At 40.0% G+C, this 12,378-nt stretch overlaps 1 protein-coding gene across 3 annotated transcripts in view; it reads left to right on the top strand.

Moving 5' to 3' along the window:
* Positions 1 to 12,107, top strand: part of Edem3 (ER degradation enhancing alpha-mannosidase like protein 3) — a 59,516-nt gene extending 47,409 nt beyond the window's left edge. For all 3 annotated transcript variants that reach the window (XM_050135241.1, XM_050135240.1, XM_050135242.1), the window contains 2 exons: positions 1,844 to 2,029; positions 8,272 to 12,107. In XM_050135241.1, coding sequence (XP_049991198.1) covers positions 1,844 to 2,029; positions 8,272 to 8,678 — 593 coding nt within the window. In that variant the 3' untranslated portion in view covers positions 8,679 to 12,107. The remainder of the gene's footprint in view (positions 1 to 1,843; positions 2,030 to 8,271) is intronic.
* The last annotated feature ends 271 nt before the right edge of the window (positions 12,108 to 12,378 follow it).

Raw genomic sequence — 12,378 nt, 5'->3', positions numbered from 1 at the left:
ATATACATATTCATGTGCACATATGTGTGGAGGCCCCAGGTCAACATTAGTGTCTTCCCAACTATTCCACTTTATTTTTGAAGCAGTCTTTCACTGAACCCAGAACTCATGAACTGACTAAATTGACTGGCCAGTGAACTGTGGGGGTTACCTGTTCCCCAGTGCTAGGGTTACAGATGAACATCACCAGGCCAGCTTTTATTTGATCACTTGGGATCCAAATTTGGGTTCTTCTGCTGGTGTGGTGGGCACTGTACCAAGTGAGCCATTTCCCAGCCCCTGAGCCATCCTGTCCGTTGTTGACTGTTTTCACATTGAGACTATTTACTGAAGAAGTTATTAGATTTTTGTCACTATAATTTTGAGCATTTCTTACTTACCAAGACTTAAAAACAGAGATCTGAAGTATAAAACAGTGTGGGATGTGTACATCAATCTTAAAAAGTACCTTTGTGTGAAGATTTTCCCAGTTTCTGGGCGGAGTCTTCTGTGACATATAAAGACTGTAAGGTCAGACGTTTTCTTTAGTAGCTGTTGATGCGCAATTCTACACTGGGGTCTGTGGAACAACAAGGAGATCATGTTTTTTCTTCTCACAAATTTTAATTTTAAAAAGAAATTTAACATGAGTGTGTGAGACTTCTTTCTCCTAAGATTTTCTTTCTGACAAAACATTTTTTTCCTTTGAATAAATTTGAGTTTCACTTTTTTTTTTAACTACAAGGACTAAAAATACTAGAAATACAACTTACCTTAGGACTCATTTGCCTGCGGGAGGTAATAATTTACTTGTTATTTTAAGAAAGAAGGTTGTTTACTGTGTGGAAAGGGATGCTCTTCATTCAGCCGAAGAGTCAGACACACAGCTGCAGTTGACACGGGCACTCGTGGACGGAGTCGTCACAGCTGACACCTCTCTCCTCTCTCCATCTAGCGCTGTCTGGCAGCTGCGCCTCCTCCCCAGCCCTCCACACCTGCTCCCTCTGTTTGCAGTTCTCAGGGGGCAGCCAAGCCCTCTGGCTGAGTCACTTGCACGGGCTGCACCCACCACTAGCAGAAGCAGTCTTTCTGGGTGGCAGTTGTAGGATCCTAGGGGGACTGGAGGTCAGACAGCTGTCTTTTGATCAATTACTAAGAGAACACATTGTGTTGGCCACTTATTTGGGCCTGTGAAGCAAGTGGTGTGTGATATGGCGTTGCCATTTTCCTCAGGAAAATGTGTCAGCTGGGAGTAGATGTGATTGGCACTTACACTATCAGAGAATTTAAGTGCTGCTTTACCAGTGTGAAATAGCAGTATTGTGTAATTCAGCTTATTTCTAGTTAAGTAATCCCTGGTCTAAACATTTCTGATTTCAGAGCATTTTAAGTTTTTGAGTCAGGAATGCTCAAACAGTAACATCCAGTACATGAAATCTGAAAGTTTTCATAGTTCTGCCTGTGTGGTCCAGATCACTAAAATCTTTCATTTGTAGGCTTTTCCTTAAACATGTGAAAATATTCCAGTCATAATCAGAAATTTGTGTTCTGTGCTTTCATATACTGTTTTCCTGTGTCAAGTAATTCGTTATAATTTATTGAGAGCCGTTTATAATTGTGCATTACAGTAGAGTTTTTGCTGCTTTTAATTATTTTCTCAGGCTAGATCATAAAATTAGTTGCTCTGAAGATTATATTCATTTTCCTGGAGCATAAAATCCTTACTATCAATAGGAAAAGCAGCAACAGCAGCGGCAGCAGCGGCAGCAGCGGCAGCAGGGCAGTGGCCTGTCTCTGCGGCAGACAGACCCTGACCCCTGACCCCTGACCCCGACCCCTGACTGCTCTGTGTGTTTTCTGGCAGATGACAACGAGGGGAGCAGCAGCGACACTGCCCCTCTGTTCCAGATGGCAGGTGACGGGAAGGACACGGACGACATCAAGATCCCCATGCTCTTCCTGTTCAGCAAAGAAGGAAGCATTATCCTGGATGCCATCCGGGAGCACGAGGAGGTGGAGGTCCTCCTTTCTGACAAAGCAAGAGACCGAGGTAACAGCCGGCACTGCTGCGCTAGTCCTGTTAGCCCGGGAGCAAAGGTCCTCACAAAAGTGGCACAGGCTTTCTTTTTTATTTTTAGTTTGCTGGTAAAACAAGTCAAAATTTTAGAAAATGGTTTAGAATTTTTATCTTGGAAATAATAGTAATTTAATATATTTACTTTATTAATATTATTTAACATTTATTTTTACTATATCATTAAATTATATATAACAAATAAACTATTATAAATTGCTATTACTATTACAAAATAGTAATAGTAATTTATTATAAATGTAAAACATTTGCTTTGATGACTGAATTAGAATGCTTTTAGAATTACATTCTTTATGTGTATCCAATACGATAGTAACAGTCTCACCAGCAGCCTGTACTCTGAGGCCACTGTTGACGGAGGCGTTAGAAATGCAGGCCTGTCTCCCTGCGGCTATGTACGTTTATCACATGGGTTTTATACTCCAGGAGGTACCGATGGCTTTGCCTGACCAGCAAGATACCTTAAGAATAGAGCATCTTCCTTGGGCTAAAGGGTTGTTAGTAATTTGAAAGTTATTGGAAACCACTGTGTAAAGGCTGCAGAGTTTTCACACCTGAGGATTTGGGAACTGTGTCTCCATCCCCCTTAAATGAACGGCATGTATAATCTGTAAGGGGTTGTTATAGCCCACAGGGTATTTCACAGATACTCAAAAACTAACTGAATTCAGCGTGACTGCCTTTGGAAAGGCTAACAGTACAGCGCTATTCCAGTCAGTGTTTTTGTCTTTGAGAGTCTTTGACCTGCCAGTTACTTAAGAGCAGTGAATGAATGAGTTGGGTGTGCAAGGATGTGTAGTCGGAACAGAACACAAATAGGTCCCGATCTTCTTAAACCCACCTGTGTACTTGAGTTCTTTTCTCCTGGGGCCCTTTTCAAAATTCTCATCTTTCCTCCTCTGCTGTGCATCAAACTCATCAAATTACTACTAATCTGTATAACACTTTAATGCCTTTGCTTTCCCCCTGTTTCTGCTACCATTGGAATTTCAGCAGCAATATTAAAAGGTAAAATGATTCCAAGCTACATTATTAACAGTAGTAAGTATCTTGCATTAATAAACCAATTATATATGTATGTGTGTGATACCCACACATACATATATAATTTTGTTTCACTGAATATCATGATAATATATGGCTTAATGCAATTAATAACTTCCATATTCAGTCAGTTGTCCCATTAAGTCTTTATTGATCCTGCTATAACTTAATTCTATTAATTATATATTCCATACTCTAGGTGAATTCAGTAGTCAATGCCCATGCAAGAGTCACTCTGATAGCAACATTGGAGCATAAGAAATTAATTACTTTGGATCATTTTATTTACATAAAAGTAAAATATTTAAAATATTGGCTTGTTTTATAAGCTCCTGTGGAGGTGAGGGGCACACAGGAGTTAAGACTGTCATTATGGTAAAGAACATGCTCACCACACCAGGAGAAGGTAGGAAGAGCAGTTAGTTCTACTAGAAAAAAAGTTGCTAAGGAATAGTATTCCCATAAAAACTACAGTAAAAAGACATTACATAAATGCTGCTTTAAAGCACTTTGACAGTCCGTAACTTGTTGAGCTGTTAGTCTTAGAGTGCTCCTTTAATAGTAGAAGGGTTAAGATTTGTGTATGTAACAGCACTCTGAGAACACACAGCTATTAGCCAGACAACAGGTTATGATGAATACCTATCACTGTAAGAGAAATCAGTGATAACAGCCCATTCAGATCAACCACTTTCTCCACTGGGATACTACTCTTAAGAAGTTGAAGTCTGCAGTGCTCATCATTCATTTGTCCCACACCATCACCATGTCGTGTGCTACACCGGGGTCAGTATCTGCTGACGCCCTGTCAGTCAGAATCCACATGTAGACACATCCCCAGGCAATTGTAGTGCGGCACTTCTTTACCTGCAGTTTGAGGGACGAGGGAGGGGACCCGGACGATGGTTCTGTCTCCTAGTTTTGGGAATTAGAATTATGTAAGTACCCTCCCGGAATAAGCACCTAATCCAGGCAGCCGGATGTCTTCAGAGTCCTTTGCACTTACAGGAGATAGAAGCCCCAGACAGCACCCACCTTTGGTCTGATAAGTGTGACTGTTAGAATCTGTTATCTGATACTGCCCTGCTATCTGGTGGCAATAGTGTTCAGATATTACACATTCTTCAGACGCTGAGGCTCTAGAATTCATCAAGTGGAGATGTTGCTCCCTCAGGGTGCCATTGACACCCTAAAAGTTACATTGTCCACACCCTGTTCTTGAACAAAACCTTTAACACTGTATCTCTTAGTGTCTCATTGCTGTAAAGTTTGAGTTTTTAAAGATATTTAATAATTCCAATCCTGTCTCCCAAGCAAAAAAGTGTGGGAGACCTTTAAATTGAAACAGTTTGCAATTCAGTTTCCTCTGCTCCTTACTGTTCTGGAGGAAAGTGTCAGCATTTTAAAGTGGGGTGTAGTGCCATGCTTCCAGCCTACGGACAGGGCTGCGTGCCCCAAAGGCCGGAGACGAATGCTTCCAAGGCTCCTGCTGTATTAGTGTTTGTCTGGTAAAAAGGCAGACAGAAAATGGAGGTGAGATTAAAATGAGAAAGAATCCCATCTTGTAAAGTGCCCTGAATTTAAGCCAGGCAGTATCAGTTTCCAGATAACCCCATTTAAAGTAGGCTGCGATGCTGCAGTCCTGGGGTTGGACTGTGGAAGACTTTGGGAAAGGTCTGATGCCAGTGAGGATGACCATGTACAGGCAGATGGCTGCTTGCCTGGAGAGGCCCAGCCTGCTGTTGTGGGCAGGAAGCCTTGCTTGCTTACACCGTCCCTTCTCTAAGCGGGCCATGCTTCTGTGTGGATTACCTTACCTGTTTTTCACATCCCTATGGCAAATTCAGCCATTCTGTACCCAGTTCAGATGCCCCGTCTGTATGACATTCTTTCTCATTCTTGGCAGAATGTTAGTTTTTCCTTCTTCACTGTAGTTCAGGTATTCTATTGCACATTTTTTTATTATATAGCTCTTCTCACCTCTGTGAACTTTTCTTTCAGTCAATGTAGAAAGTGCTGGCCAGTGCCTGACTGTGTAACATTCAAACTCAACTCTTCAACCAGCATTATCTTCCCTTTTATTAATAAGAACCCTGATGTTCGTTGGGCTTGTGCTCCTGGTGTTTCTGATAGGTCATACCCCCTACACTGGCAGTGGGAGCCTGCGAGTGAAGACGTGACAACTTGGCTGCCTCAACTCCTTTGAGTCTTTGTTCCTCTCCAGGCCCAGGCTGACTTGGCTGCGGCCGCCTCTGTTTCTTGTTCCCTGGGTTCACAAGCCGAGTAGGCAGCGCTGCACTTCTGTTCTTCTCATCGTTTGTTTATTCCTGTGCCAGGAATTTAGAAGCTTTGTTTGGAATATATTTCATATGGTAGCTTTTCCCTTACTGAATTTCAGTTTCATGTAGTTCAAAAACTAAAAGAAGTAGGAATAAGATTCATTTTGGAATCCTATATTCACATATCTTTTTCATAGAGCGTATAAAACTGTTAAATGTGACAACTTTCTGTTTTGGAACATCTCTGTAAATTTAATCAGCTCTTATTTTTCTTCTTATAATTATATAGTATTAAGCAATATGAGCTTTATACCTGTCATAATTTAGTTTTGTAGTTTTTTATTTATATTATGAAAAATATATGATTTCACTTTTAATTGTTGACACTTTTATTGAGGAGTTACTGGTACTTGCAGTTACTTTAGTTTTCTTTACCAGTTTTTTTTTTTTTATTAGTCTTGGTAGTGTTTCTTAAAATTAGACTGTCTTAGTTGGGGTTTCTATTGCTGTGAAGAGACACCATGACCACAGCAACTCTTCTAAAGGAAAACATTTAACTGGGGTGGCTTGCAGGTCAGAGGTTTAGTCCACTACTGTCATGCTGGGCATGGCAGCATGCAGGCAGTCATCTTTAGGCAGCAGGAAGAGAGTGAGACATTGGACCTGGTTTGAGCATCTGAAGCCTCAAAGTCCACCCACAGTGACACACACTTCCTCCAACAAAGCCACACCCACTCCAACAAAGCCACACCTCCTAATAGTGACACTCCTCCCTATCAGTATTTGGGGGCCTTTTTCATTCAGACCATCACACTTCACTTTTAATATACAGTCACAATATAAACATATAGGTAATAGTTATATTTCTTTTTCATATGTACCCTGGTTATTCTGTGATTTTATGGTATTAGCTAGACACCCAGAATAATAATGTTTCACATATAACCTCTAAAGGGGTTTGGACAGGGCAACCCTGACCTGGGCCATCCTTTTAGACTAGAGTAATATGATTAAAAAAGAAACTCGAAGACCTTGTTAGTCTCCTCAACTTCCGGTCGACTAGAATAGTAAGTTCTGAGCTCCCTTTTCTAATCTCACCCCATGGCCCCCTAACTTTTTACCTAATTGTGCCTCTTTCATCGTTCAGAAAACTGAAATGGTAACATAATAAGAAAAAAAGAAGAAAGAAAATCCCTTGCCAAAACAAAACACACACACACACACACACACACACACACACACACACACAAACAAAACAAAACAAAAAGCCGGGCTCGTAGTGCAGTGGTAACACTTCTGACTCCAAAACAAAAACCAGAACTGTGCTGGTTACCTTCCTGTCGCTGTGGTGAAATGCCACGGCAAAGGCAGCACAAAGCAGAGTTGGATTTGGGTCACATTCCACAGGGTTTCCGTCCATGATGGCAGCAGGCAGCTGGAGTAGGAAGCTGAGAGCCCACATCTGAAGCCCTAACCAGAAAACAAAGACAGTGAAGCTGGACTAGGCTATAAAACTCTGAAGCACTTCCTTCGGGAGATCGCACCACTGTGGGCACCTAGGACCAAGTGTCACTACTCAAGCCAGTGGGTGACAGTTACCCCACCCCAAAACTAAGTATAGGAATTGAGAGAATAAGCATCGCAGGCGTGTGTGCACAGAAACTCCCCTAGTAAGGCAGTCCTACCTGAGGGGTGACTGCATGCTCGCCTGTAGGTTTCTTTACGTCAAGGTTAGTTGGTCTCTGCTTACTTTCTGAAGCAGCCCTCAGATGGTATTACTGCAAGCTTTCCTACATACCTATCTCCCCTATAAAACGTGGAGTTTTTCACTCAGTACTCACGAATACCGTTTTCTCGTCGGTCTGTAAAATCTGGAAGGTAGGCATGGTGTTAGTTTTCACTAATTTTCTCTCTGGCACCAGGCACAGTGGACACCCAGAGAGTTCTAGCTGTACTGCAGAAACAGGCTGAGGCAGGTGTGGCCTTTGGGTGACAAGGCTGGCTAAGTACTTTAATGTAGGAACTAAGGAAAGTGTTTCCAGGGCTTTTCTGTTTTATATTCATTACAAAAACTTGACCTACTCAGACTCCTAGTGTATTTTAGAATAGTTGTTTCAAGTTTGTAGATATACAGTAATAGTTTTATTAATAATCTTAGTTCTTGTCTTTATGACAATATTTTATTTGATGAGTCATATTAATACCTATAACTATTCAGTTTTTTTGTTTGAATCTAGATGGATCACTGAGTGGTAATTTCACTTTTTTCAAGAACTAGGATTTCAAAATTTTGCAATGATGTATTAAAATATTAAAATGTATTCCATTTAGAATGTTCCTGTGTGCAAGCTTTCTTTAATGTAGGTATTAATAAATTGTGTGTGTGTGCGTGCCTGATTATATGTGCAGGTGTGTATACAAGTGCTCATGCGTGTGCATGCACATGGAGATTGTTGGACCCTTTGGAATTGGAGTTAGAGGGGGCCGTGAGACACAGCTGGTTACATGGGTGCCTGTTCCAAACTCTTGTCCTAATGATTGTGCAGCAAGCACACGCAGTCACTGGACCATCTCTAGCCGTGATGCTTATAAGTTATATCATATGTTGAAATTTTTATGCATTTTAGCATTTTGTTTAGTGCTTTTGTCACTAATATTCATCCAGGTTAGCATTATGCTATTGGTTGCTGTCATTCCTTTCCTGCCATACATTCTTTCTGTAACTACACAGGAATCTGATTGTAAGACCTTGCCTTCAGTGCCGGTGTTGCCTGTTCTCCCGTGATGTGACTGCTGCATCTCCTAATGTTGTTGCAAAGTGCTAAGTGCGGTGCACTTTTCAAGAGAGTGATGCCTTGTTTCCTTCCCATACAGACCCTGAAATGGAAAGTGAAGATCAGCCATCTTCTGAAAACGATTCTCAGAGTCAGAGCGCGGAACAGACGCTGTCCCTTTCTCAAACAGTTGACTTGGTTGATCAGGAGACCCCCGAAAACCCTCTAGATTCTCACTCAGAGCCATCGTCTCCAGCAGACACTGAAGAAACTGCTGGCTTAGCCCCTTCTGAACAGATACCTAGTTCCACAGAGAGCCTTGAGACTACAAGTCTTGATGGTGAATGTACAGATTTAGATAACCAGCCTAAAGAACAATCAGAAACTGAGGAAGATTCCAATCCTAATGTTAGCTGGGGTAAAAAGGTCCAGCCTATAGACTCCATATTAGCAGACTGGAATGAAGACATAGAAGCATTTGAAATGATGGAAAAGGATGAACTCTGACTCTGTAAAGACTCTGCTGGTAGATATTGAAGAAGTAAGTTGTGGTTTTCTACATCCTATCCAAGCAGGCGCTCCTGGGAGGCTCTGAGCAGTGCTCAGGCACGTTCTGACTGGGTAAGTAGTTCCCGTAGCAACCTGGAGCATGCTGTGTTAGAGCTGACCTCACCGAAACTGTCCTATCCAAAGAGGAAACTCACAACCCCTCAAATGACGCTGCTGTGTACCCTCAGCTCCCAGGCCAGGGAAAGATGACTGGCCACTCCTGGGTAGACGAGACAAATTCAGCTGATAGGAAGTGGGAACAGCAGTCAGTGCAGCTTCCTAACTGAAGGGAGCTTCACTGCCATGGGTTTGGGGTGGGAAGCCCTTCTGAGAAGATTTGATTGAGCATTGTGGTGTTCTGGCCTTGCTGCCATCACAGGAACACTTTCAGTGACCCACGGCCTTTGAAGCAGATGCATTCAGAGTAACAGCTGTTTCTGCTCATTGCTTTCACCTGCTTCATTCAGTGACTTGATTTCTTTCTTCTTTTCTCCCAACAATGTCCTCGCATTTAAGCCAAAGGTGAAGCTAGTGTGCTTTTTCCAGTGAGTTTTCCTATGAAGACCTACTGTGGGGCCAGGAAGAGGGGCATAGGGATACAGTGAAAACTGGTTGCTTGATCCTTGGGGTAAGCAGAGAGAAAGAGAAACTATAATGTTGCAATATCAACTTCCCATTGGGCCGTAGTCGCTATGGCGACTCTGAATGGGAAGCAGCATTAGCTCCTTGGGGGTAGATTATATGTCTTTTCCAGTTCATTTCTCTTAAGGTGGTTACTCTAGCCATCAGCCTTACTCCATCCCATGTGTGGTATCCAGTGTGAGCCAGAAGGCTCATCCCAAGCCCTGGTCCATTTTCCTATCTTATAGGGAGCCCTGATAAGCCATGGTAGTAGCGGTCTGTAGTCTCGGGGTGACCACCATCTTTCTCCTTTGAAGCTGATTTCTGGCATCACACCTAAGGAGTCTGTCACATTTTCTGTTGAATCATGGATTTAGGTTTGTTTAATTTTGTTTTCACAAATACTCCTTCTGAAGTGGATTTGAAAATTAGCCTCTGGTGACCTGTGTAAAAAACCTAAATAGCCATATAAGTAAAAGAAAGAGATTTTTTTTCTTTTTCTTTTTTTTTCTGTGGCAGTTTGGGCTGGCCATATTTAATTCTTTTCGGTTTTGCTTACTGATAGTTCTACATTGAAATCATGGTTTTATTCATTTTATTTATTTTAAGCTTACTTTAATACTTCTAAAGGAATATTTGAGAGACTTAATTCCTTTTTACCATGGCGTTACACAATAACCTTTTTCTAAACCATGGTTTTGAGGTACTGAATAACTCAGACTATATATGGAGCTGTTGAAGACAGCAGAGCTGTATTGTAGTTATGTATATTCATGTACAGTTGTCTTAGGGCCCAGGGAAAGATGCCCTTTTAGAAGGGGATAAATACCTGCTTTCAAAAATTCCAGCTCAACCTAATTGGGTCAGTGAGTAAGAAATCTTAAAGAATTCTCTGGGTCATGGGGTAGTATAACAAGTTCTTTATTGGCTCTTAGTTAAACCTGACACCAAAATGGGTATTTTTAGTCTCTCTGCATGTGAAGTTTGGTGCAAGAAGATAGAACCATAATACATAGCATATACAGAAGGGTAGATGTGCTTTGTTTATCAAGAAGATAGAACCATAATACATAGCGTATACAGAGGGTAGATGTGCTTTGTTTATCTTAATTGCAAAGCTGCCAAAATAGCTGAAGCTTAACTACTTGATTTATGGGACTGGGGCTTGGAGAAAAGGAACAGATGTTCCTCTGATACTTTGATTACAGAAGCCTTATATGTTTTGATTTTGTATCTGTAGTTCAAAGCCATTGTTGTTTAAATCTAACTCTTTTAAGTTATCAAAGCAGCGTAATTTTTTCCCCTCAAGAACTTAATGGCATGAAGAATCCATACTAGAAAAGGCCAGCTTACTGCCCCTTGCTGTTTTTTGACCACTAGGAGGCGCTGTTGCCCTTCATTAAGGTTTAGATGAACCTATTTGTTTTGAAAGTCAAATCCTTTAAAGGAATACATTTAAGACGTTTTGCTTACTGTCTAGAAGGATTAATACTCACTTTGTCCCTACCTAAGAAAGAAGATATATGTTCAGCTTCAGAACACAGCATTCTAACTCATGCCCCACTCACTTTCTCATTTGACATACTGCCATAAAGTATATCTTTGAATTCATTAGAAAATTTTAACAGCATAGATTCCTTTTTTAATTTTTTTGTTATTGTTTGTTAAAAACTTTTCATAGATATTTTATTTACTTGCTGAAGATTCAGGGACTTCTGACCCTGAGTTTAGAAACATCTGGTCTACCTCAGTTAAATGTTGACTGCTTAGAACTAGAGCTGAAATGATCACCACAGCCATAGACGTGTTTGACTAAGAAAGATTTATATAATGTTTACAAACCCGGAATCAAGTGCGGATCTTACCTGAAAGTTGAAAGTTACCTGTTAGAGCAAGTATTTAATTCAGGTATTTTCAAGTTTTAAAACTTGTTTACCTAGTAAAAATAGGTATAGTTTTTTTTTTACCCTCACATAAAAAGTCCATTGAAATTATATTCCCTAATTTACAATGCTTTCCCTCTAAAACTTAAGTGTGAAAGAACTGTAGTTTACTAGATATGTTTGGGGTGGGATATTTTGTTAAGTTCTTTTTTTCTTTTTAACCTATGTAATAACCTTCCAAAAAGAGTATAATTGTTTCAGAACAAATTATTTTGTAATTTTACTTTTCCTTTTTCTTTACAGTGCTAGATATTTTTAAATGAAAAATTATGTACTCTCTGACTTTCATTTCACTAGTGTAATAGTTTTCTCGGAATTCTTTTGGTTTTAAATTACCATCATATAAACCTTTCTTATAGCAAAGCCAGCATTTGTTCTCTCACCAGACCCCGTGCCAGATTCATCGTAGAGAAAGCTCAGCCTAAGGAATTGAAATAGTGCTCATAATTTTAGAGGGGTAGGTAGCATTTAGTAAATATTCCAACTGCTCATTTTATGCACAAGGCTACAGTCAGAACATAGAAAAAAACATTCTGTGAATGAAACATTGTATGTTCATATTTTATAAAAGACATTTTTAAAAGCCCAATTTACAGCCGTATATTTTCTTATGATGTAATTTATGAAAAAAGCTGTCTGTACTAACAGGTGCTGTAACACTACTGTTGTTGGGTTTTATTGTTTGGTGATAAATGTATACAATATTTCTAATGGAAACTATGTACTGTGATATAAAAGTCTGGGCAAATGTATATAATCCTTGTACATAATTGTGTATTTGATTATATTACTGATTGTAAATTTAATAAAACATGTAAATATGCTGGTCTAGTTTTAAATTTTGAATTTTTAAAATCATTGTGCAAATATCTAGAATTTGGTATCTGTTTTCTTTTTGTTTCTCTTTACCACAGGGCAGTGAATTTGGGGGCATTTTGGAATATAGAAACCCAGGCAAACATCATTAGTTCTAAAACTCATAGTGCCTAGTCAAACTAGAATTCAAACTAAATACTAATAATTCTGCGTCAATATTGGTAACATTTATGTCTTGAATTTACTTATTTAATAAAATTACTTGTCCTCTTTTAATA

The sequence above is a fragment of the Alexandromys fortis genome, unplaced genomic scaffold (genome assembly GCF_014885135.2).
Source record: "Alexandromys fortis isolate MF-2015 unplaced genomic scaffold, M_Fortis_MF-2015_v1.1 scaffold_21, whole genome shotgun sequence".
Lineage (NCBI taxonomy): Eukaryota > Metazoa > Chordata > Mammalia > Rodentia > Cricetidae > Alexandromys > Alexandromys fortis.
Note: the sequence above shows the minus strand (reverse complement) of the source record. Positions and strands in the feature narration are given on the sequence as shown.